This window comes from Dipodomys merriami, unplaced genomic scaffold, assembly GCF_024711535.1.
Source record: "Dipodomys merriami isolate MVZ:Mamm:240054 unplaced genomic scaffold, mDipMer1.0.p SCAF_48, whole genome shotgun sequence".
Taxonomy (NCBI): Eukaryota; Metazoa; Chordata; class Mammalia; order Rodentia; family Heteromyidae; genus Dipodomys; species Dipodomys merriami.
The window spans coordinates 8,577,797-8,604,203 of record NW_027206046.1 but is presented as its reverse complement, the minus strand read 5'-3'; the positions used below and the strand labels follow the sequence as shown (position 1 = coordinate 8,604,203).

The 26,407-nt window shown below is 43.4% G+C and overlaps 1 protein-coding gene across 6 annotated transcripts in view; it reads left to right on the top strand.

Moving 5' to 3' along the window:
* Positions 1–16,676, top strand: part of Tcf12 (transcription factor 12) — a 281,258-nt gene extending 264,582 nt beyond the window's left edge. For all 6 annotated transcript variants that reach the window (XM_069995334.1, XM_069995336.1, XM_069995335.1 and 3 more), the window contains 3 exons: positions 4,597–4,829; positions 11,609–11,762; positions 14,304–16,676. In XM_069995334.1, coding sequence (XP_069851435.1) covers positions 4,597–4,829; positions 11,609–11,751 — 376 coding nt within the window. In that variant the 3' untranslated portion in view covers positions 11,752–11,762; positions 14,304–16,676. The remainder of the gene's footprint in view (positions 1–4,596; positions 4,830–11,608; positions 11,763–14,303) is intronic.
* The last annotated feature ends 9,731 nt before the right edge of the window (positions 16,677–26,407 follow it).

Sequence of the window (26,407 nt, the reverse complement as noted above, 5' to 3'; positions counted from 1 at the left end):
ATTGTCTTTCTTCAGCTATTTCTCCTAGTTTTGCATTAAAATTAGATGTTTTAGAATACATGGGAGACTTCCAATTTCTTTTTTTTTATTTATTTTTATTTTTTATTATTATTTTTTTTTATGTCCAGTCGTGGGGCCTGAACTCTGGGCCTGGGTGCTGTCCCTCAGCTCTTCAGCTCAAGGCTAGCACTCTACCACCTGAGCCACAGCGCCACTTCTGGCTTTTTTCTTTTTGCTTATGTGGTGCTGAGGAATCGAACCCAGGGCCTCATGCATGCAAGGCAAGCGCTGTACCACTGAGCCACCTTCCCAGCCCGAGACTTCCAATTTCTTAACTCCATCAGTAATTATATGTCACATATTTAAAACATTGTATTAGATTATAGTGCAAAGGAGTGAAATAGTAGATACAACTAAAAGAAAATGTGATATTTTTTTTCCTGCCATTCACAAAGTGTCCCTTTGCCTATTGACATTTTCAACAACTCGACATTTCTCTTGGGAGAAATAAATTCTTAAGATCTGCATGCTGTCATTGTGATGTACATTTCACTCATTAGAGTAATGAGAATGAAGTAACAACTGGGTTAGAGAATCCAGAGACCGCTCCTTTGATGCATTTAACTTAATAGTTTTATTATTCCAGAAGGATTTTTTTTCTTTTTGTCAGTCGTGAGGCCTGAACTCTGGTCCTGGGCACTGTCCCTCAGCTCTTCAGCCCAAGGCTAGCACCCTACCACTTGAGCCACAGCGCCACTTCAGGCTTTTTTCTGCTTATGTGGTGCTGAGGAATCGAACCCAGGGCCTCATGCATGCAAGGCAAGCACTCAACCACTGAGCCACTTTCCTGGTCCCAATTCCAGAAGAATTTTAAGGAAAATCATTGGTATCTTTCCTCCTCATCTTCTGCATCAAGTCGGCAAACTTTCTTTAGTTTTTTTTTGTTCTGGTCGTGGGGCCTGAACTCTGGGCCTGGGCATTGTCCCTCAGCTCTTCAGCTCAAGGCTAGCACTCTACCACTTGAGTCACAGCGCCACTTCTGGCTTTTTTATTTTTTCTGCTTATGCGTTGCTGAGGAATCAAACCCAGGGCCTCATGCATGCAAGGCAAGCGCTCTACCACTGAGCCACCTTCCCAGCGGCAAACTTTCTTTATAAAGGGGCACGTAGTATGCATTTTAGGCTCTGTGGGCCATATTATCTTTGTCAGGACTCCATTCTGCTATTATAAGCACAATTATGGCCAGAAGCAATAAATAAGTTAATGAATGTGGCAGGTCCAGAAGCATTTAGTTATCAGACAGAAGACCAGCTCATGGCCATAGTTATGGCCCATATTCTAAGTATCAGAAATTAAGGGGCACTGTTACAAGTTAATAATCAATATTAACTAATAGTTTACTATTGTCACCTTTGGACAAAAATGAGACCAACAAAACTTTGAATCATGGCTCCAACACGTCACATGTATCCTTGGACAAGCTCTTTGAGTTCTTCCTTCTCTTTGTTACAATGTTCTTATATGGTAATAACCTGAAAATAGTGCATGTAAGACTATTCCCACTATGGCTGGGAAGGTGGCTCAGTGGTAGAGTGCTTGCCTCACATGCATGAGGCCCTGGGTTCGATGTCTCAGCACCACATAAGCAGAAAAAAGCCGGAAGTTGGGCTGTGGCTCAAGTGGTAGGGCACTAGCCTTGAGCTGAGGGACAGCACCCAGGCCCAGCGTTCAGCCCCCATGACCAGAAAAATAAAAATAAAAAACTATTCCCACTGTTTTCAGCATGCAGTAAGCACTCAATAAAGATATCATCTAGTTAATATTATGAAAGTAATTTTAGGTTTACTTCTGTAGAGCACTGATTCTGGCTTTTCCTTTATTCTCAACCCTGCTACACAACCCCTGGAACATTTTAGTTAATTAAGATCCCTGAGTCCAACCCAATCACTAAGTTAGCATCTCTAGTAAAGGGACATCAAAGCTGTACTTTTCAGTGCTGCTGGAGATTCTAATAAATGGCCACACTGGACACTTTTGGCATAGATGGTCTTCAAGATTACTTTCTCGCAGGGCACCAGTGGCTCACGCCTGTAATCCTAGCTATTTAGGAGGCTGAGATCTGAGGATTGCAGTTCAAAGCCAGCCCAGGAAGAAAAGTCCATGGGACTCTTTAGGTCCAATTAACCACTCAAAAAACTGGACTGGGGGCTGGGAAGTTGGCTCAGTGGTAGAGTGCTTGCCTCACATGCATGAGGCCCTGGGTTCGATGTTTCAGTACCACATAAGCAGAAAAAAGCTGAAAGTGGCACTGTGGCTCAAGTGGTAGAGCGCTAACCTTAAGCTGAAGAACTGAGGGAGAGCGCCCAGGCCCAGAGCTCAGGTCCCATGACTGACAAAATAATAATAACAATAAAAATAAAAATGATAAATAAAAACAAAACCTGGACTTTGCTGTGGCTCACAGTGGTAGAGCTCTGGCCTAGAGCAAAAAGAACTCAGAAACAGCACCCAGACCCTGAGTTCAAATCCCACAGCCAAAAAAATAAATAATAAAAAATAAAACTACTTTCTCTCTGAAAGAGATAGGGCTGCTATTATCAAAAGAATGTGTTGGGCCGGGAGCCAATGGCTCACGCCTGTAATCCTCACTACTCAGGAGGCTGAGATCTGAGGTTCACGGTTCAAAGCCAGGCCTAGCAGAAAAGTCCATGAGACTGCTATCTCCAGTAAGTCACCAGAAAACCAGAAGTCGTAGAGCGCTAGCCAGGAGCTTAAGAGCGCAGGGACAGCACCCAAGCCCAGAGTTCAAGCCCTCAAAAAAAAAAAAAAAATCAGCCGGGGCTTCAATTGCTCACACTTGTAATCCTAGCTTCTCAAGTGGCTGAGATCTGAGGATCATCATTCAGAGTCAGCCCGGACAGGAAAGTCTGTGAGACTTTTTTTTTTTTTTTAGTTGGTTGTGGGTCTTGAACTCTGGGCCTGGGCACTATCCCTCAGCTCTTCAGCTCAAGCAAGTGCTCTACCACTTGAGCCACAGCACTACTTATGGTTTTCTGATGGTTAATTGAAGAAAAGAGTCTCACGGACTTTCTTTTGCGGGATGGCTTTAAACCGTGATCCTCAGATCTCAGCCTTCTTAGTAACTAGGATTACAGGCATGAGCCAGGGCACCCAGCTTGTAAGACTTTTTTTTTTTTTTTTTTGGGTCCGGTCCTGGGGCCAGAACGCTGTCCCTCAGCTCTTCAGCTCAAGGCTAGCACTCTACCACTTGAGCCACAGCGCCACTTCCGGCTTTTTTTCTTATGTGGTGCTGAGGAATCGAACCCAGGGCCTCGAGCATGCAAGACAAGTGCTCTACCACTGAGCCAACTTCCCAGCCCCCCAGCTTGTAAGACTTTTATCTCTAATAAACCACTCAGAAAACCAGAAGTGGCGCTGTGGCTCAAGTGGTAGAGTGTTCACCTTGAGCTGAAGAGCTGAGGGACAGCACCTAGGCCTGGACTTCAAGCCACCTGACCAACCAAAAAAAAAAAAATCATCACTACTAATGATGATATTTTTGTAGGGAAAAAATAGCCATTTTCTGAAGTGCTTCTGTCAATCTGTCTTAAGCTTTTCTTCTTTCTCACTTAATGCCAGAATGCATTCAAGACATTAGATTAGGGAAACTTTGATCTAAGTACTGTGACCGTGCTTTTAAACTTTTGTGCCCAAATGAATCAAGTAGGCATTTGTTAAAGTGGAGCTTCTGGGGCTGGGAAGGTGGCTCAGTGGTAGAGCGCTTGCCTTGCATGCATGAGGCCCTGGGTTCGATTCCTCAGCACCACATAAGCAAAAAGAAAAAAGCCGGAAGTGGTGCTATGGCTCAAGTGGTAGAGCGCTAGCCTTGAGCTGAAGAGCTGAGGGACAGCGCCCAGGCCCAGAGTTCAGGTCCCATGACCGGGAAAAAAAAAAAAAAAAAAAAAAAAGAATAAAATGCAGCTTCTGAATCAGTTGATTTGGAAGAGAACTTCCTTTTTTGGGGGGGTAGGGGGGTCGGTCATGGAGCTTGAACTTTGGGCCTGGGTGCTGTCCCTCAGCTCTTCAGCTCAAGGCTAGCGTTGTACCACTTGGGTCACAGCGCCACTTCCAGTTTTCTAGTGGTTTATTGGAGATAAAGAGTCTCACGGAGTTTTCTGCCTGGGCTGGCTTTGAACCGTGATCCTCAGATCTCAGCCTCCTGAGTTGCTAGGATTACAGGTGTGAGCCACTGGTGCCCAGCTGAATTATTGTTTTTAACAGGTTCATGGTAATACTAATGCTGCTGATCTATGGGCCACATTTGGTGTAACATGTGCTAGAATCAGTTGTGTGTGAACTATTTTTTAACACAAATTACTTAATGTGCAGTGAAAAACACACTAAAAACTGGAAGAATTTCAACTATATTATTATACATGTAAAGACTGAAAGAAATAAACAATTATGTTGAGTGTAGCTATTCTATTAGTAAGATTTATCATTTCCGTTTCCATCCTTTTCCTTTATTATTTTGTACAGTTGGCATATGTTACTTGTAGAGATGCTAATAGATAACAATGGTATTTTGTTTTCCAGCAGTACTAATGAAGATGAGGATCTGAACCCCGAACAAAAAATAGAAAGGGAGAAAGAGAGGCGGATGGCTAACAATGCTAGAGAGCGCTTACGAGTGCGGGATATTAATGAGGCATTCAAAGAACTTGGCCGAATGTGTCAGCTTCATTTGAAGAGTGAAAAACCCCAAACAAAACTCCTTATTCTTCATCAGGCCGTGGCAGTCATCCTTAGTCTAGAACAGCAAGTCCGAGGTAAGTAGTCCCCACAGTGACAGATTACACACGTGCCACTGCTCTTTTACTTTGGCAACATGTTTGTACGTTCTTTCAATATATTTCTGCCAGTCTTCCTCCAGGATCTAGGTTTCCCTGTTCTATGGACCTTCTTTACCCTGGAGCATCTATGAGACCTGCTGATTAACAGGAGGCCTACTTGTGGCTCGTTCAAGCCTTGCCAGTCTTATCCATATCTCTGAGGCCCTAGGGCCTCTGTTGATGTTTGATTAGTAGTGCCATGAAACTTGCACTGAAGTGCACTGGCTTGCCTTGTGTCCTAAGGACAGAAGTGATTTATAGAGGCTCACAGCTTACTGACTAAGACAACTACCTTGTGTATTGTTCATGAAGTTTTGTGGAATCTTGAAGAAAAACTTTGTTTTTTCAATATTAATTTATTATACTTCCTTTGTGCCTGCCAGCTATATTTATAAACCCTGAGTTATCGGATAGTTGAAACTTGTCCTTTAGAGGTTTTGTCATCAAACTTGCCTTTTGGTAGTCACCTATATTTTTCCCTATCATAGTTATGAATGTTTTATCACAAGCTTTTTGGCAAGGAATTCATAAATGTGGCCCCGACTTCTACTCTGTTTTATTTATTGAATACTCATGTTAAATTTTATGTGAATGGGGCTGGGAAGGTGGCTCAGTGGTAGAGTGCTTGCCTTGCATACATGAGGCCGTGGGTTCCATTCCTCAGCAGCACATAAGCAGAAAAAGCCAGAAGTAGCGTTGTGGCTCAAGTGTAGAACGTGCCTTGAACTCAAGAGCTGAGGGACAGTGCCCAGGCCCAGAGTTCAGGCCCCATAACCAACAACAACAAAAAAAAATGAAGATGATTTAGAGGAGAATAGGGACACATGGGACAACATGGATTATAGAAAGAAAACTCTTCCTTAGGAAATCAAAGTTGGAAACATTGAACAAACTCTCAGAAAAACATCTAGCAATTAATCTATTTTCCTCCAATATATTAATACATAAGAGTAATACATAGAATTATTTTGTGTATAATCACCCTGCTACTAAAACCAAATGCTCACTGTTTGTTGCAAAACCCTTAAGGCATCTATAGGGGATGTTCAAGGAGTTACAGACTCCTTGAAATGTTCATGAAGAAGCTGATTATTCTCCAGTCACCTGTAGCAGGAACAATGGCTCCTTAAGCCATTATCTCCTGTCACATCACTAAAGGTTTTTTTCTTAAATTATATAGTAACACCCCGAGTGCTTCCATCCTCCCTCCTCAGCCCAGGATATTTTCTAACTCTACTCAGCCATTTATTAATAAAGCTATTGCCTCCCTCTGAGTTGCGGGGAAGTCTTACTTGGCTGGTTAGCAAGGTCCAGAATTGACTCTAGTAATGTGCCTTTGCTCTTCCACCATACTTTAGAGCTCAAATACAGAGTCACATGTGTTTTTAAGAATGTTTTCTTAAGATAAGAAGTAGCTAATTTCAAATACAAGCCATTCAAATGAAATGGCTTGTTTGAAAGAAGTTATAAATTCTGCCGGGCACTGGTGGCTCACACCTGTCATCCTAGCTACTCAGGAGGCTGAGATCTGAGGATCGCTGTTCAAAGCCAGCCTGGTCAGGAGAGACCATGAGACTCCTATCTCCAATAAACTACCAGAAAACCGGAAGTGGCACTGTAGCTCAAGTGGTAGAGCACTCGCCTTGAGCTGAAGAGCTGAGGGACAGCGCCCAGGCCCAGAGTTCAAGCCCCACGACCGACCAAAAAAAAAAAAGAAGTTATAAATTCTTCCATTCTCAAGTAGACCTTATTCTTTCATAACATTTGACTCTGCAGTCAATATTTCACCACAGAAGAGGTGTCTAAGAACGTCTAACATCTGGGCTTGTTCAGCCACCTACTCACTCTCTGACCAGTTGCAGGTAGTCTTTTTCACACAATTCTGACAGCACGAAGGACACTTTTACAGACTTCAAATACACTGAACCTGTACCTTCATTAGCAGTTGGCCTGATACTTAGAAAAGCCTAGTTGTCTCACACTTCCAGGCTCTGGCCTTTGTATACCCTAAAATAGACCCATGTCTTGTCTTTGTTCATGCCACTTTGGTATAGCCACTGTCCTTTCCTGTACATTCCCTTCAGCAATGCTGAGTTGTTTCCTTATCAAAGTTATGAATGATTTATTGAAAGCTTTTTGGCTTGGTTCCCCACATAGCAAATCCAGTTTGGCTCCTGCCATTGCCAGTTTAAGCCTTTCATTGCTCATGATTACAGTTTTAAGAGTAGTCTTGCTACTTCTGCTGCCTAGCAGATGTCACATGCTATCTTCAAGTTTGTACTTTCAGTTTTACTCAAGATTTAGTCTGTGGGAATGGAGGTATTACTTGTGGCACATGCATTAAAAAAAAAAAAAAAAAAAAAAAAGGGATTCAGGAGGTGGGAAGGTAGGGCTCAGTGGTAGAGTGCTTGCCTTGCATGCATGAGGCCCTGGGTTCCATTCCTCAGCACCACATAAACAGAAAAAGCTGGAAGTGGCGCTGTGGCTCAAGTGGTAGAGCGTTAGCTTTGAGCTGAAGAGCAGAGGGACAGTGTCCAGGCCCGGAGTTCAAGCCCCACGACTGACAAAAAATAAATGATTCAGTGTTTGCTCAAATACTTCCTCCTCCCAAATTCTTTCACAGGTCACCAACTCTCTTCTCTACTAGGTTTTCTTTTCTCAAATTTCTAAACCCCACCCACAGGAAATTCAGTTGCAATGAGTGCAGCTAAAACGGGCATATAAACAAAATGTGTATCTTTATAGAAATTGCTAGATGCGGGGCTGGGAAGGTGGCTCAGTGGTGGAGTGCTTGCCTTGCATGCCTGAGGCCCTGGGTTCGATTCCTCAGCACCACATAAGCAAAAAGAAAAAAGCCGGAAGTGGCGCTGTGGCTCAAGTGGTAGAGCGCTAGCCTTCAGCTGAAGAGCTGAGGGACAGCGCCCAGGCCCAGGGTTCAGGCCCCACGACAGGACCCAAAAAAAAAAAAAAGGAAGAAATTGCTAGATGCAAAACTATAGGTACCCATAAGAGAACAGTCACTTCTTACATAATAATGTAAGAATTTAAGAGCAGAAAATTTGCTCTTAAATTTGCTCCACAGTCAAGTCCTCAACTACCCACCAGAAGTTAACATATAACATTTCTTTAATGGAAGTATGGGAATATTTGATTTCCATGTAACACCTTTTTTTTTTTTTTTTGCCGGTTGTGGGGCCTAAACTCTGAGCCTAGGTGCTGTCCCTGCTCTCTTCAACTCAAGGCTAGCGCTCTACCACTTGAACCACAGCACCATTTCCAGCTTTTTCTGTTTGTGTGGTACTGAGGAATCAAACCCCAGGCCTTATGCATGCAAACCAAGCACTCTACAACTGAGCCACCTTCCGAGCCCAACGTAATGTCTTCTTAACATCAGACTTTCCTAGCTACTTAACACATGTTTGTGCTGCTCACATACTTCAAGAGGTATAAGGGAACAACCCTAGTCTTCTTGGCCTCCTTTGGATCAAAGCTGTATGTGCTTTCTTTTTCCCAGAGCCTGCTGTATGTAGCATCTGATCCTTCTAGCCCTGCATGTTCTTTTAGGTTGGCTATAGGAATCTACAAGGTCTTTCCTAGCTTGTTGAATTTAGGCTCTAGTCCTCTCTAACCGTTTTAGCCCCCTTGAGCCTACTTACTATGAACAGCATCATAGTTAGCTAAGAGCTGTGTTCCACTATAAGAGAAATGTGAACCTAATTCACTTGAAAGTATTTCCAAATCTTACTTTGCCTTTCTTACACATTCTCTCCAGTTACCCAAATTAAAACAAATTCCCATTAGCCAAATGTACAGTTTTGTTATTAAAGCAGTCATTCTTTTTTTTTTTTTTTTTTTTTTTTTTTTGGGTCCGGTCGTGGGGCCTGAACTCTGGGCCTGGGCACTGTCCCTCAGCTCTTCAGCTCAAGGCTAGTGCTCTACCACTTGAGCCACAGCGCCACTTCCGGCTTTTTTCTTTTTGCTTATGTGGTGCTGAGGAATCGAACCCAGGGCCTTGAGCATGCAAGGCAAGCGCTCTACCACTGAGCCACCTTCCCAGCCCCAAAGCAGCAGTCATTCTTAATACTGTTCCATAATGATAATTCATTTCTCCTACTAGGCATCCTGTGAAGGGAGGAGGTGCCTTTCTTCCTTCTTTAATGTTCCTTGTGGTTGTGTAGACTCTGTGCCTTTTCCTCAGTATGAGGTCTTAGAAAAGTAGAATTCTAAAATGAAATTGTACCATGATGTCAGTGACAGTGTTTTTAGAAAAGCCAGATGAAAACTATAAAGGTGTATTAAAATTTATACAATCAAGCTGGGTGCCAGTAGCTCATGCCTATAATCCTAGCTACTCAAGGAGGCAAGGAGGCTTGAAATCTGAGGACTATGGTTCAAAGCCAGCCTAGGAAGAAAAGACCTCAGAGCTCCTTTTTTTTTTTTTTTTTTTTTTTTTTTGTCGGTCGTGGGGCTTGAACTCTGGGCCTGGGCGCTGTCCCTCAGCTCTTCAGCTCAAGGCGAGCGCTCTACCACTTGAGCTACAGTGCCACTTCCGGTTTTCTGGTGGTTTATTGGAGATAGGAGTCTCACGGTCTCTCCTGCCCGGGCTGGCTTTGAACCGCCATCCTCAGATCTCAGCCTCCTGAGTAGCTAGGATTACAGGCGTGAGCCACCAGCGCCCGGCTTTTTTTTTTTTTTTTTGTCAGTCGCAGGGCTTGAACTCTGGGCTTGGGAGCTACCTGTGTGCTCTTGAGCTCAAGGCGAGCGCTTTTCCGCTTGAGCCATAGCGCCACTTCCGGTTTTCTAGTGGTTTATTGGAGATAAGAGTCTCATGGGTATTATCTTGCCCATATAATTGTAAACCCCTGTATGGTATTTTCATAATAATAATAAAAAAAAGAACAGAGACAATAGAATTCAAGAAAAAAAAAAAAGAGTCTCATGGGCTTTCCTTCCCAGGCTGGCTTTGAACCGCCATCTCAGATCTCAGCCTCCTGTGTTGCTAATATTACAAGCATGAGCCACCGGCACCTGGCTTTTTTTTAACTATGTTGTCACATTGGTAATGTGACATTAGTAATACATTGTATTCAGTATTTTTAATCAGTTTACATCTTTTTTTTTTTTTTTTTGGGTCCGGTCGTGGGGCCTGAACTCTGGGCCTGGGTGCTGTCCCTCAGCTCTTCTGCTCAAGGCTAGCACTCTACCACTGGAGCCACAGCGCCACTTCCGGCTTTTTTCTTTTTGCTTATGTGGTGCTGAGGAATCAAACTCAGGGCCTCATGCATGCAAGGCAAGCGCTCTACCACTGAGCCACCCTCCCAGCCCTAATCAGTTTACATCATTTTTTAAAACCAGTCCTGGGACTTGAACTCAGGACCTGGGCACTGTCCTTGAACTTTTTGTTCAAGGCTAGCACTCTACCACTTGAGCCATAGAACCACTTCAGCATTTTCTGTATTTGTGGTACTGAGGAATTGAACCCAGGGCTTACTGCATGCAAGGCAAGCACTCTACTACTGAGCCACATTCCCAGGCCTACATCATTCTTTTTTTTTCTTTTTCTTTTTTTTCTTTTTTTTTTTTTTTTGGCCAGTCCTGGGGCTTGTACTCAGGACCTGGGCACTGTCCCTGAGCTTCTTTTGCTCAAGGCTAGCACTCTACCACTTGAACCACAGCACCTCTTCTGGCTTTTTCTGTTTATGTGGTACTGAGCAATCAAACCCAGGGCTTCATGCATGCTAGGTAAGCACTGTACCACTGAGCCACATTCCCAGCCCCCTACATCATCCTTTAGCATCATTGATTTGGGCTGCTAGATATGAAGATCCTCCTTTATTGGTAATAAAGCTTATACCTAGCATTAATGTAGCTTCCTATTTTGGCCTTTTGGGATCCTCTGTAATGGCTACCATTGAAGACAGATATTGGTAGACTTTAAAATTTTGTTTTTCTTTATACTTAATATACCTTATGGCTTATGAAATAGAACAATCTTCCAACCCCACAGCAGTGGTGGTCAGACCCACTGCTTCCTCTATATTGGCCATGGTTCAGGCTCTGTTTCCTGTCTCCAACAGGAGGAGGGCAGCACAGACCTCCCAACTGCAGGGGCCCTGCTTCTTCAGCCTTTTGCAAACACCTATGTCACAGGTCCCAGCCAATCTTTGCAGTCTTACGTAAGGAGGAGTCAAGGTTTTCACCACCTTCTTAGTCATACCACATGCACTTCAAAGCAGAAAAGCAGATGTGCTCTTACTCTCCCTTGAGTCAGTGTTCCTCCAGAGGAGTAGTTTAGTCTATCTCTTTCTCATTTTCTGCACTGGCAACAGTTGACATATAGCAGATGTCTCTCTCAGAGAGGACATTGGCCTTCGTGTCAATCCTTGTCTTAACTACACCCTTAGAACTTGATCAACTATACCTTAGCAGTACTTGACAAAATGAAGATGATTATCATGTCGATTTAAATCAAATACCTAGAAGACTGAATCATAAGCAAAAAAAAATGAGCAAGGACAAAATAATCACAAAGAAGTTTAAGTCTAGAAACACACTAAATATCAAGTGAGCATATCATAACTTCCTCAGTGTGAAGTTGTTCGATATAAATAGGAAATTACAGAGATGATCAGTAGTTTGTTCTGCTTAATAAGTCCTATCTGTTTGTTTCCATTCCTTGTAACCGTAACAGTAACAACTCTTTCCTTCTGTTCTAGAGAGGAACCTGAACCCCAAAGCAGCCTGCCTTAAGAGAAGGGAAGAAGAAAAAGTTTCTGCCGTATCGGCAGAGCCACCAACCACACTGCCAGGAAGCCATCCTGGGCTTAGTGAAACTACCAACCCTATGGGTCATATGTAAGCATCAGCCAGGTGAGTGTGGGTTTTAGGAGAACCTTTTATCAGAATTCTCTAGTAGATACTGTTCATAGTAAAGGGCACATAAAATTGAGGCTAGCAACAAATACAGACTCTTACTTTGTATCATCCAAGAGCCAGTTTCATTTAATACCAAATTATTATTGTCTTCAAAATATTATACTGCCTGTGATTTCTAAAGAAATGTTAGCTCGGGCTGGGAAGGTGGCTCAGTGGTAGAGCACTTGCCTTGCATGCATGAGGCCCTGGGTTTGTTTCCTCAGCACCACATAAGCAGGGGGGAAAAAAGCCGGAAGTGGCGCTGTGGCTCAAGTGGTAGAGCGCTAGCCTTGAGCTGAAGAGCTGAGGGACAGCGCCCAGGCCCAGAGTTCAGGTCCACAACCGGACCAAAAAAAAAGAAATGGTAGCTCTTCCATTCTGAATGATTGTGTGTACATTCACTCTCACAAATAGCATTGTGATCGCAGGGAAAATGATAAAATGACTCATCCATCAGAAAGTATTTTTATTCCCACTCCAACTCTTCCTTTGTTTAGACATGCCTAACTACCTCATTAGTGTTCTGCTAATCGTCTGTGCCTTCTTTACTGTATGTAATTCATACATAAAGGAATTGCCTCTGCTGCCATAGGAGTCACGGTACCAGCTTGTACCATTGCACAGGCGCAGGGCAGCCCCTTCCCACCTGCGCCACATTGTGTAACATCCTCTACAGTCTGTTCATGAATGTGAAGATGTTGGATGATAGAGTCACCGTACTCTTCACCTGGTAGAGCTTAACTTGTTGACTTTTCTTCTGATCTTCCTCTTCATAGCCTAAACACCTGTATGATTTTTTTTAAGGCTATGTAGTTACATCAGCATCTAAGTTGTAAAGTTAATATTTAGGAAACTGAAGACAATATAGAGTACGATGGAGTATTTGAGGCAGGAGTGTTTTAGTTAACAGTATGGATTAGGAATATAATAGGTAGCTGTATTCTATTATTAGTGTGTAGTTTTTGGGGGGGTTTTTTTGGGGGGGGGTCCGGTCGTGGGGCCTGAACTCTGGGCCTGGGCGCTGTCCCTCAGCTCTTCAGCTCAAGGCTAGCCCTCTACCACTTGAGCCATAGCACCACTTCTGGCTTTTTTCTTTTTGCTTATGTGGTACTGAGGAATCGAACCCAGGGCCTCAAGCATGCAAGGCAAGCGCTTTACCACTGAGCCATCTTCCCAGCCCTATTAGTGTGTAGTTTTATCAATTTTATCAAAATATTTCAAATAATAGATACAGATATAGATACAGGTATAGAGCAGGAAACGATGCCAAGTACAGATTTATTTGGGCCACTTTTTGCTCCCTTATTTTTAACTGGAAGTCTGGGATTTAATAAGGCACTCATAACTTATAAATTTCAATCAATAACTATCCTTTTCCTAGAGAGTTTTGTTTCTACTACCACTAGCTGTATCATGCTGTTAATAGACAGAAGGAGGAAGAGTCAGTATAATTTAGAGGGCCTGGCTCAAGTGGTATAGAGCTTGCCTAGCAAGTGTAAGGCCCTGAATTCAATTCCCTAGTACCACCTTTCCCCTAAAATTATGGAGGAAGCCAGTGTTGGTGGCTCATGCCTATAATCCTAGTTATTCAGGAGGCTGAGATCTGAGGATTACAGTTTAAAGCCAGCCTGGGCAGGAAAGTCCATGAGACTCTTATCTCCAATAAGCCACTAGAAAACCAGAAGTGGCGCTGTGGCTCAAGCGGTAGGGTGCTCACTTTGAGCTGAAGAGCGCAGGGACAGCGCCCAAGCTCAGAGTTCAAGCCCCACAACCAACCAAAAAAATAAATAAATAAAATATAAATATATGGAGAAAACAGATGTAAACTGTCAACAAAATATACTAATTGGCAAAGCTACTATATAATTCTACATACCATATGGTTCCTGATCACATGACTGACTTTACACACATATCAAGTGAAACTTATTTCAGTCACAGTAGTCCAGTGTGTGACTTTTGTTATTTCGGTTGCCCACAGTCAGCTGTGGAAAACATAAGAAATGAACTGTTTGTAATGAAATTTCACAACATCCTGTCCAGGATGTGAATTGTCCCCTTTGTCCAGTATATCCATCCTGCATGCACCTACCCACTTGTTAGTGGTTTAGTAACCATCTTGGGTGTCAGAGCTTCTGTCACAATGTCACATTCTTGTGTTTAAGCAATTGCTTAATGGCCCAAAGCAAAAACTTTTATTACAGTATATTGTCATAATCTGTAATTATTTACTGTTCATCTTTCAGTCTGATTTATAAACTCCTCGGTAATAGTGTATAGGCAAAAACATACAGGATTTAGTACTGTCTACATTTGCAGGAATTCACTACAGATTTTGGGACACAACCTACTCTGATGAGAAGAAAAAGTTACTTGGCAGACTGCTGATGTAGTGCAAACCTAGGCGTAAATGACACTAACTTATTTTATTTGGTGGGATGGTGTTCCTTTTGTAACAATTGCATACTAACTGGTGCCGTTCTCTCCCTGCCACAGTTCCAGAGTTATCAGTAGGCTAGATAGAAGGTGACCTCTCCTCATAAGGACTTGGACAACTCAGATTATCTGAAGACACAAACCTGACAGGAGGGAGAAGAAAAAACTTAAACACTTAAAGCAAGAAGCTCCAATGTAATCCTACGATCAAAGCAACTGGTCAGCACTTCCGTCAGAAGTGAAGATAGGAAGCTCATCACATAGAGCGCCAGCCCATGAGGGGTTTGCAACATATCATTTCGTTGCAAGCAGTGCGTCGCTTCTGCACAATCAGAGACTGTCTCGATCTCTCCACTCACCGTGGAAGTTGCCTTGTGCCTAAACTGAATTGACAAATGCATTGTAACTACAAAATTTATTTATTGTTATGGAACTGTAAGGTCTGCATATAAAGGGAAAGAGTTAATGTGGAAGGCTGGTCTACACTCAGCTGATGCCAGCATTGGTTAAAGCTGTTCACGTGCAGAGAACAAGCAGTGACAACCATTGGCCCTTAGCATTCCCGGCATACCTGTTAGTGTCTTAAAAAGGAAGGGAAAAGTCTCGCTGCCCTCTCCTATCCTTTTGCCATATGACTAGTGTTTTCCATGAAAATAGGAAAATGTTACTTGGTATAGCATTTCTCTCGCTCTCTTTTCTTTCGTTTATTTTTATTTTCTCTGTGTGGGTGTTCTATTTGATCTCAGATCTCTGATCTGAATAGTTCGTGGTCACAGTCCAAAACTCCTCCATGCAGCACTCTGTGCTTTGCACATGGACCTCACAATGGGAAGCAGACACATCTGTGACCATAGGCTAGCTAAGATTTTAAAAGGGGAAATTTTGTTCCCTACATTTTCCCCCAAATAAATACACATTGCTTTATTTCTAATAATAACTAAGTCTTTTCAAGCTTCTAGGTTCCCATAGTAAAGCTTGTAATAGCAAGAAGTATAAATTACAAGGGAAGAGTCTACTTTCTAGAAATTGCTTTGTTTTCCAAGCAGTAAGTACTACATAATATAGTACTTGTAAAGTGTTAGCTGTAAGTAAGCACAAAATACCTTCAAAATACAAGGACGAGTCTTCAGGCCATGATTATGGTGAACATGACAAAACCCAGAAGGCACCAAGGCAGGTAGTGTGATACGTGAATATACCACTCTGAGGCTAATTACCTGATGGAATACAAGAGCAATGGTCGCCCACGTCTCCTTGTCGTAGCCTTTATTTCTCTGTTGTTTGTATGGCCGGTTAGTGGGGAGGAATTTGGTGCGTGAGTTAATCAACTGCAAACCATCTGCCCCACCCCAAGAAGATGAGCCAGATTAGTATTACACCAGTACTTCTCAGTCCATCTTCATACCGGGCGTGAAGGCACCCTCTGTCTCTAACCCTTATGAGTTGTTTTTTAAGGCATAATCATCACTTTGAACTTCCATGAAATCTGTCTTCCACCCCAACAACCCTGGGAGAGAAAAGCATGCTAAACACGGTTGTCTTGGCTTAGTAATCCCTTGTAGCCAGTATCAACAGTGGCAATCAGCACACAGAAAAGAGAACCCCAATCATGATGTAACTTAGAGATTTCTGTTAATTTGAAAGAACAAAAAAAAAAAATTAAGAACGTCAGATCCTCCAATCAGGATGATTCTTAACCAATCAGCGGTTTGTGAACTTAGTGGACTTTTTGGTTCCCTTAATTTGCATATATTCTCCAATTACATCAAACTATCTGTGGCCTTGTTCTTCATTTCAGTGTTAATCAGCTAAACAGAAGTTGTTGCTTATGATGTGTGAGTGAACATATGCCACTGCCTGGCCTTTTTCCTTCGGAGCTTGTTGTCTTTTTCGCTATATTAGACTTTGCAGTATGCCCAGAAGCTTTCCTTCATAAAATAGAAAGAAAAAAACATTTGGCTTATTTTTCACTGTAGCTAGTCTTTTATACAATAATCTTGTAAGAAAATTTCTTGAATTCTAAATATTACTCTTTCTAGATTTTTGAAATCAAAAGTTTTCAGTAAAAAGTTTCTTACTTTATTTTATTATATTAGGTAGTAAAAATGTAGGGTTATTTACCATAACCTGTTCATTAATATCAGAAATTTACAATAGCATTTTAAGACCATAGTAGGATTCTAGCTTACCGTGTAGTACCTATGGAGTATTGTAAGAGCTAATTGTTCGAGATGAATTGCTTCTCATCTTGTTCTCCAGTTTCCATTGTTGGTTTATTGCAGATTTGTATCCTGTGTCAAATTCAAGGTATTATTGATAAACCTTTTCAACCAGCAGCAAGAAGTTCAAAATTTTTTTCTGTCACTGTAACAGAAAACACAATATGTATATAACATTTATGTAGCAATAAATGTGCCATCTTTTTTTTTTTAACATAGTAAACTCGTGAGTTTCTTTTTCAGTCCTTTTTTTTTTTTTTCCTGCAGAGTAATGTATTTTGTTTTCTCCATCTCATTCCTCCCAGAAAGACTTGTGCTACTATTTCCTATCTGCACGGACTACATCTCCTGGGCAGCCTGCAGGACAGAGGGCAGGTAGAGCAACAATGATCCAGCTGGTAGTTTCCCTGGCTACATTTCTCCTCTCACTGATAATGACCTTAATTAACATCCCCAAAAGCACTTCCACATGTCCCCCTAAATCCTGTTTTAATTAGGGAATGGTGTTATTTCCTGTTTTCAGGTTAACAGCCCAACTTTTGTCTCTCTCTCTCTCACACACACACACACACACACACACACGCACGCACGCACGCACGCACGCACGCACGGACACACACACAGAGTTTAGGGATAATTTCTGAGAACTTCATACCAAGGAAGAAAGAAGGCTCCCAGCCAGGCGCCAGTGGCTCATACCTGTAATGCTAGCTACTCAGGAGGCTGAGAACTGAGGATCGCGGTTCAAAGCCAGTCCGGGCAGGAAGTCTGTGAGACTCTTATCTCCAGTAAACCACTAGAAAACTGGAAGTGGTGCTGTGGCTCAAGTGGTAGAGCGCTCGCCTTGAGCTGAAGAGAGCAGGGACAGCGCCCAGGCCTAGAGTTCAAGCCCCACAACCAACCCAAAAAAAAAAGGGCTCCCAGTGCTGGGAATGTGGCTTAGTGGTAGAGTGCTTGCCTAGCATGCATGAAGCCCTGGGTTCAATTCCTCAGTACCACATAAGCAGAAAAAGCCAGAAGTGGTGCTGTGGCTAGCCTTGAGCAAAAGAGCTCAGGACAGTGCCCAGGCCCTTAGTTTAAGCCCCAGGACTAGAAAGAAAAAAGAAAGCAAGTCCTCAAAATAGAGACTTTCTAGAGGCCCTTGTGTGCGATCCTCACAGCTGTTAGTAGTCCTTGGGTTCCTGGCAAATGAAACGCTTCGTTCTCTTAGTGAATTTTAACATGTACTGCTTATGTTGAAAGTGAAAGTAAGCGTTAATTTGATTTTATACCAACACTTTGGCTTTATACAAAATGACAAACTAAATCAAAAGTTCCATCCAAGAAGAAAACACATGGCATTAGAATTTAAATGGCATCTAGAGGCTTAGTCCACCATCTCATTAATAAGTCTAAAAAAATCAGGTGTAGAAAAACTCCATGTCTCCAAGATCACACCATTAGAACAGATCAAAGCACTTTGAACTACAAAACCTCCTTGCTTCTACTTCTAGGCATTCAGTATCATCATTTTTCTGTTTCTCTTCATGGTTTTCTCTAGTTCTTCCTTCCTTAGGAGAATCAGGTTTTTACTTGATATTGGATGTGGATGTGTGTGTGCGCATGCTTGTGTGGATGTGTGTGTGGTTAAAGATTTTAGCTTTGGCATCCAATAGTGCTTGATTGAAATCCAAGCTCAACATCTAATTAAATCCATTCCCTTATCTGGAAAATAGAACTGTGTAGAAGAATTGTGTAAGTATTGAATGAAACAATGAATGGCAAGCTCTAACCAGGGTTGTCATCACATAGTAAGTACTCACTGAGTGGTAAACAGTTTTAAATAAACAGTATTATAACCAGCTTCCAGGAGGATTCCTCTTTAGCTACCCCTATGAAAGGTGAATGGCAGGGGTTGGCCTTCTTGTGCAACAACCCACCTTTGGCTACATTTGAGAAGCATTATCTTTTCAGTTGTTCCGTTTCTGAACAGCTGTAGGTCTGCAGCACTGTTAGTTGGGTCCTCAAGAAGCAGAGATTAGGATGGAGTAAGACACATAAAGGATATATTAGAAGGAGTAGCTATGGAAGATAAAAGAGGTACTTGGAGAAAGCAAGGACAGCCTTCAGACTAGCATGCAGATCTGACATCTGAGAAAAGGGGAAAGTGAGGAGGACCAGGAAGGTGAGCTCTGGAATATTCCCATACAACCCACTGTGAGCAAGAAGGAGTGGAGAGGATCCAAGAGCCAGAGTTCCCCAAGAAGGCAAGCCCATATGTGAACACCGCAGCAGAGATGCTATGGCTGGAGGCTGACAGCCAGCAACACTTCCAGGCTACTGCAGGAATGGGCTCAGAGGCAACCAAAGTCAGCAAGAAGGAGGAGGAGGCTGGTGGTCTTTCCAAAATACTGTCTATATTGCTGCTAGATTTCCTTGGAGGCTAGCTGTGCCGCTCCTCATGGCTCTCAGATGGACTAAGGAAATCTGAGGTCAAGCCGCTATGGCTCACTGGATTATTTGAGTGTTCACAGGAAACAGCCTTGCACCTCTGTCTCTGCTGGATCAGTGGATTGTCTGCTGCATCTTCACAGTCACCATTGTTCCAGAGTTTTTCCCACAGGTGTCATCTCAGGGCTCTTGCCTCTGTCCTATTTGGAGCAGAAATAGCAAGATAGAAACATCTTTCCTGCATTATTTTTCCTTTTCCCTCTTAATTATTGTCAGAAACCATGCAAGAGTTTTTCTCTTCCCCTTGACTAGGCTTCCTGATAACTGATAACTGCAGTGTTGCAGCTACAGCATCTCCTTCCTTGACCTTGAAGGGGCAGTGCTCTACTGGACTATTGAGGAACTCTGAGCCCTTTTGCTCTTGGAGATGGTAAGCACATTGCCCAAGGCCTCCTGGCCTTTCAAAGGCTATGAAAATGTTTGCAACCTAGGGGGGAAATGACAAATAGAAACTACCAAATGAAAATAATTTGAAAATCAACCAAAGCCTGAGAGACTTATTCCCAGAAGTATCACTGTGGCTCAAAGTGGTAGATCCTTGAGCAAAAAAGCTCCAGGTCAGCACCAACTCCTGAATTCAAGATCCACAACCTACCCTCCCCCCCAAAAAAAAGCAATATATCTCAACACTTAATGAAGACTACAAATGAGAAACCCACCACTTATATGACACTTACAAAATAATTGAAATTTATTCTAAGACATCATTCCTGCAGAGCAATAAAATGAGAAAACAACAACAACAAAAAAAAACCAGCACCAATGGCTCAGGCCTGTAATCTAGCTACTCAAGAGACTGAGAATCTGTCTGAACATCTCAGTTCAAAGCCAGGCTGGGCAGGATAGTCTGCAAGACTCTTCTCTCCAATGAACCACCAGGACTGGAAGAAGACAGGACTGGCAGAAGAAAGGAGAGAGAAAAAAAGATATTCATCTTGAAAGATGTGTTGTTCCTGTTTGTAGACATGATCTTATACATAGAAAAACTCTTTAATGACTACCAAAAAGCTTAGAGCAACCATTACTGAGCAAGTTAAAGGATCCAAAGTCAACCTGCAAAACTCACGTTTTCATACACTAACTGAACCAACTGAAAAATCAGGAAAACAATCATCTTCATAATAACTAAACTTGAAAGTTTGCCCAAGACTGAAAACTAGAAATCACTGAGGAAAGAAAGTGGAGAAATAGAAGTAAATGGAATATAATGCTCGCAAATCAGAACTAGTACTGCTAAAAATCCATTTCACCCAACTTAGAGTCAGTGAGCTTCCTACCAAAATTTGAAAAAACACTTCTCACAGGAAAAAAAAAAATCTCAAAATTTATATGGAATCTCGAAAGAACCCAAGTAGTCAATGCAATCTTGAGCAAAAGGAAGTAAGCTGGAAGCATCATAATGCCTGACTTCCAAAATAAGACTATAAAGCTACAGTAAACAGAATCAGCATGATACCAGCATAGAAACGAACACATAGGCCCTGTGTTCACCAGGGTGTTTAGGAACATACCACCATAGCTGAGTGTTATATAAGAATGCACTCAGGGCTGGGAATGTTGGCTTGGTGGCAGAGTGTGTGCCAAACATGCACACAGCCCTGGATTTGATTCCTTAGTACCACATAAACAGAAAAGGCCAGAAGTGGTGCTGTGGGTCAAGTGGTAGAGTGCTAGCCTTGAGCCCAGAGAGGCTTAGAGACAGAGCCCAAGCCCTGATTCAAGCCCCAGGACCAGACCAAAAAACAAAACAAAAAAATGCACTTAGCTATGGTGTGTTCCTATAGTTCCAGGTAATTAGGAGTCTAAAGCAGGAAGATCACTTAAGCTCAAGAGGTCAAGACTATCCTGGACAACATAGTTTTCCTTAAAAGTTGGACATTAGTGCCGGGCGCTGGTGGCTCACGCCTGTAATCCTAGCTACTCAGGAGGCTGAGATCTGAGGATCGCGGTTCAAAGCCAGCCCGGGCAGGAAAGACCGTGAGACTCCTATCTCCAATAAAAACCACCAGAAAACCGGAAGTGGCGCTGTAGCTCAAGTGGTAGAGTGCTTGCCTTGAGCTGAAGAGCTGAGGGACAGCGCCCAGGCCCAGAGTTCAAGCCCCACAACCGACAAAAAAAAAAAAAAAAAAAGTTGGACATTAGTGACTTACACCTATAATACTGGCTATTCAGGAGGCTGAGACCTGGAAAATCAAGGTTTTTAGCGTTGTTAAAAAAAAAAAAAATCTGTGATAATTCCAATTAACAGAAAAATGCCTGACTGGAGCCTATGACTCACATGGTAGAGCCACCAGCTTGACAAGCAAACTGAACAAGAGTGCAAGTTCCTGATTTTTAAAAAACAACCCTCAGCAGTGGAGTGGATGACTATCATTCATGTACAAGGACCTGGGTTTGATCCCCAACACCACAAAATATAAATAAGGAAGACAAAACAAGAAGTACAGCTGGGCACTGGTGGCTCATACTTGTAGTTGTAGCTACTCAGGAGGCAGAGATCTGATGATCACAGTTCAAAGCCAGCCAGGGAAGGAAAGGCTGGGAGATTCATCTCCAATTAACCACCTAAAAACTGGAAGTAGAGCTGTGGCTTAAAGTGGTGGAGTGCTACCTTGAGTGCAAAAGCTCAGGGACAGCAGAGTTCAGCCCCAAAATCTATTAAATATGTCTGTATGTATATGTATGCACACACACACACACACACACACACACACACACACACACAGAAGTACCATATATTACAGCAATCCCAATCCTAAAGAAAGTTAAATTTATGTGCAGAGTTGGCAGCACTATTCAAAATAACCAACCATAATAAGAAATTAACCTAAGTGTCCCTCAAGAGGCAAATGGCTAAAGAAAATGAATGATACCTGCACAATACTAATCCTTTAGAAAGAAGAAAGCCCTATTCTTTGTGATGTGGCTGAGCCTGGAAGCCAGTATGTTGTATGAAATAAGCCAGACACCAAAAATAACACATGAGCTCTCATACATAGAATCTAAAAATAAATAAATAAACACATGCATGGAAACAGAGTAGTTAGCAGGGAGGTGTGGGGTTGAATGGCAGGTGAGGGTTGGAATTGCAGGACTAGGAGGAGGGGAAGGATGAGGGATGGTGATCTAGGACACAAAATTTCAAACAGGAAGAATAAAGTCAAGAGATACATTGTACACCATGATGACTATAGAGTCATGGTTACCAAGAGCTGAACTCAGTAACAAGAGATTTAACTATTCTCACCACAAAAAGTACAGGAGCCATTCCACCACACCTGCATATTTTAAAGCATGGTATATGCAATAAAGATGTATACTGTTATCCGGGTGCTGGTGGCTCATGCCTGTAATCCTAGCTACTCAGGAGGCTGAGATCTGAGGATCGCGGTTCAAAGCCAGCCTGGGCAGGAAAAGCCGTGAAAACTCTTCTCTCCAATTAACCACCAGAAAACCTGAAGTGGTGCTGTGGCTCAAGTGGTAGAGCGCCCTCCTTGAGCTGAAGAGCTGAGGGACAGCGCCCAGGCCCAGAGCTTTCAAGTCCCACGACCAACCAAAAAAAAAAAAAAAAAAAGTTGTATGCTGTTTAATTAAAATGTTTGTATTTTTATGATAGAGGATAGGACTTCCAAGGGTCTTAATCCATCTTGGGTACCTTCAATGGAGAGCTGTCCATTTGTGCTTTAATTCTGACTTCATGGTTTCCTTTTCCTTGGGAGAAAGCCCTCATCTCCCCTCTGGAGGGAAGATCCATGTCTGTATCACTGAAGATTTAGTCTGAGCATGCCTGAGCAACAGCAGACATTTTCTGGAAGCAGATCATCTTTCTCCTGCTGTCAAGGTGAGCTCCTCCCTTGCGGTCCTGTGGGGGTTTTGTGCTTTCTGCCATTTCCCCAGCCTCTGGCAGCCCTTTCCCTTCCAGGCTGGAACCTGGGCCCAGGATAAGGAACTGGGGCTGTAACAGGGACTCTGCTAGGCCAGCGGAAAGGATCCCCTTGGCCTCTGGTCCTAATCTCACACCCATCGATTTGTCCTCATCCTCTGCAGGTATCCCAGTAATTAACCCTCGTAGCACACAGCACACACGAGGTGACGCTCAGTATGGAAGCCCCAGCCCCTCATTATTAGCGCCTTGAAAATATTATTCAAAAACTGCCTTGTGAGCCCTCTCACACCCAGGAAAAATGGGGAGCAGGTTCACCAGAAGGTCACCTTTCCTCCTTGGTCTAATTTCCTGGACCCCTTTCCAGAGTCATGCTATAGGAGGAGCCCCTTCCCATCCTGACCTCCATTGTAGGCCTCAGAGCCGGGCTGGCCCAGCCCAGCCTCATTAAAGCCTATGTTGGAAGGAGTGTCCTGTTTTCTACATTCTTTCAGCAGTGAGTTATTGATCAACCCTGATAGCGCATGTGGCTTGATCTCTCTCCGAACTGGCAGAGATTAATTAGCTTGGTTCCCAAGCATCACTCCTAATTAGGCACAGGAAGAAAGGAAAGAGAAACACAAAGGAACTATTCTTCCCCCAAGGGAGAGCTGACCTTCTTGTCCAAGGTGGAGAAATCTGTTGGAGCAGGAAATTGGAGGAGGAACCCAGTAAATGGCTCTAAGCACCTGAGTGATTCTTCTCAGTCCAGAGTGGGCAGTTATTAGACACAGGGACTCAGCTCCTGCTGAGACTGGCCTGTGTCGGGCATCTTGTGTGGAAATATGTGTTTCATCTTTCTGTTTTGTTGATACACAGGGAAGGCACATTGTAACAGGAACCCGGAAGTTCCCTGGCCCTCGCTCTCATCTTGGCTTGAGAAGGCCAGTGGATAATTCAGCTTCAGTAGGTTGGGAAAGAGAAGAGATTGGGAGGGGATGCTTGAAGGAAAAGAGACATTTCTTGCAGCTTGGAAGCAGAAGCCCTCTGGTTTTATTCCAGACACTTTCTAGAATTTTCCAGTGAGGATCAATAATAGCCCAAAGGCTCTACGTGGACAAGTGGATTTATCTGTGACTATTGACCCTCTTTGCCACTCTGAGCTTCAGTTTTCTGTGAGGTAAGCCTCACTTCCATGATGGTGGTAGGAGCCTAGGACTTCAGCAAATAGTTCTTACCACCCAACTCTCCCTGTCCCCCCTCCACCCCAGAGAAAGCAAAATAAAGACACAGCAAGTCCAAAGAAATGATATTAAGACCATCTTAATGCTTTATTCACCAGCACCAGTTTGGTGGGCTGAGTCCTAACACATGCTGATTCAGTATTACCCACACCACATCATGTAAGAAATCAAATTAGTTACAATTGTCATCCTAGCTATTCAGGAGGCTGAGATCTGAGGATTGCCGTTTGAAGCCAGCCCAGGCAGAAATATTAGTCACCCTCAATTAATTTAGTATTTATTATGTTAATATTAATCATCCCTAACGCTAGAAGTAGAGCTGTGGCTCAAGTAGTAGAGCACCAGCCTTGAGTAAAAAATAAACTCAGAGATAGCATCCAGGCCCTGAGTTCAAGCTCCAGGACCAAAACACATACAAACAGACAAATTGTAGAGCAGGAATGCAAAAGAATATGACCAGGGAGGAAGAGGACTCTGATAAAACAAGGAAGTCTCCAGTCTCCCCCCCTCCCCTGTGCCCCCCCCCCCACACCTACACTGCTAAGGCAGATGCACAGCAGTGTCTAGATGAATTGACATCCTTGGGTCCAAGGTGACATTCTGGCCTGGAAACAGCAATGGCTTGCTGATGAGAGAAGCTGGGGACACTAATAAACTGGAGTCCCTATTGTGTCAGCAGATGATGAATGTCCTGACCACCAGCCCCTCACCACCCCCTCCCCCCCCGCCCCCCCCCCCCCCCGCCTCAAACCAAAATGAATCAGTTAACCCTGCCCAACATCCTGATCCAAACAAATCACCCACCAAAATGCACTGGTGGTACCACTGGGCCTTGTGAACATTGGCTGGACACTTGATACATTAAGAAATCCTTGTTTGGGCTGGGAAGGTGGCTCAGTGGTAGAGTGCTTTCCTTGCATATATGAGGTCCTGGGTTCGATTCCTCAGCACCACATAAGCAGAAAAAGCCAGAAGTGATGCTGTGGCTCAAGAAGTGGTAGAGCGCTAGCCTTGAGCTGAAGAGCTGAGGGACAGTGCTCAGAGTTCAGGCCCCATGACCAACAAAAAAAAATTAAAAATTAAAAAAAATAAGAAATACTCTTGTTTCTCTTTTTTCTTTTCTTCTTTCTTTCTTTTCTTTTCTTTTTTTTTTTTTTTTTGTAGGTCATGGAGCTTGAATTTGGGAGGGCCTGGGCACTAGCCTTTAGCTTTTGTGCCCAAGGTTCTACCATTTTGAGTCACAGCTCCACTAATGGTTTTCTAGTGGTCAGATAAGAGGCCTAGGCGCTCTTCCTGCGCTCTACAGCTCAAGGTGAGTGCTCTACCGCTTGAGCCACAGCACCACTTCCAGTTTTCTGGTGGTTTATTAGAGATAAGAGTCTCATGGGCTTTCCTGCTGGTATGGCTTTGAACCATGATCCTCAGATCTCAGCCTCCTGAGTAGCTAGGATTACAGGCGTGAGCCACCAGTGACCAGCTGATTGGTGTTTTTAAAAAGAGGAAAACCCATTGTAGTGGTAGATACCTGTAACCCTGCCAAGAGGAAAACAACCGAGTGTTTAATATTTGAAAGGTAGTAGAGTTTTTTTTTTTTTTTTTGTCGTGGGGCATGAACTCTGAGCCTGGGCACTGTCCCTCGCTCTTCAGCTCAAGGCTAGCACTCTACCCCTTGAGCCACAGCACCACTTCTGGCCTTTTCAGCTTACGTGGTGCTGAGGAATCGAACCCAGGGCCTCATGCATGTGAGGCAAGCGCTCTACCACTGAGCCACCTTCCCAGCTCCTGAGTATTTTTTTTTTTTAATTTAATCCAGGCTGCTTTAGACAATCTACAATATACCCTACCTGGAAAATGAAGTAAAAGGTGCTGCAGAGACCTCACACACACACATACATGCACACACACACACACACACACACACACACACACACACACACACACACACACACACACACACACACACACACACACACACACACACGGGAAGGACACAGGTGCATCAGACACTGGACCCAGTAGGGATGAGGTTGAGCACTGCTCTCCAGGGCCACCTCCATCTCCATGTCTCTTGATAAGAGTTAGGGCTGTGTCCACAGAGCTTGGCGGTGGCACGTGGGGAGGCCTGGGAGGCTGAGGATGGAGAGGGAGGCTCTGCCAAGCTATGTGGGCAAACTAGATTTTGCAACGACCTGGGTGAAGTGAAACGCTTGGAGGCCTGGGAGCTGGAGTGTGGAATATTTGGAGAAGAGGCTGTCTAAACAAAGCAATGAGGAGGCTTCTTTGTAGTGATAGGAAAGAGATGGATCAGCACCTCCAACTTCAAAGGCCCATAGATACACTACGGGAGGG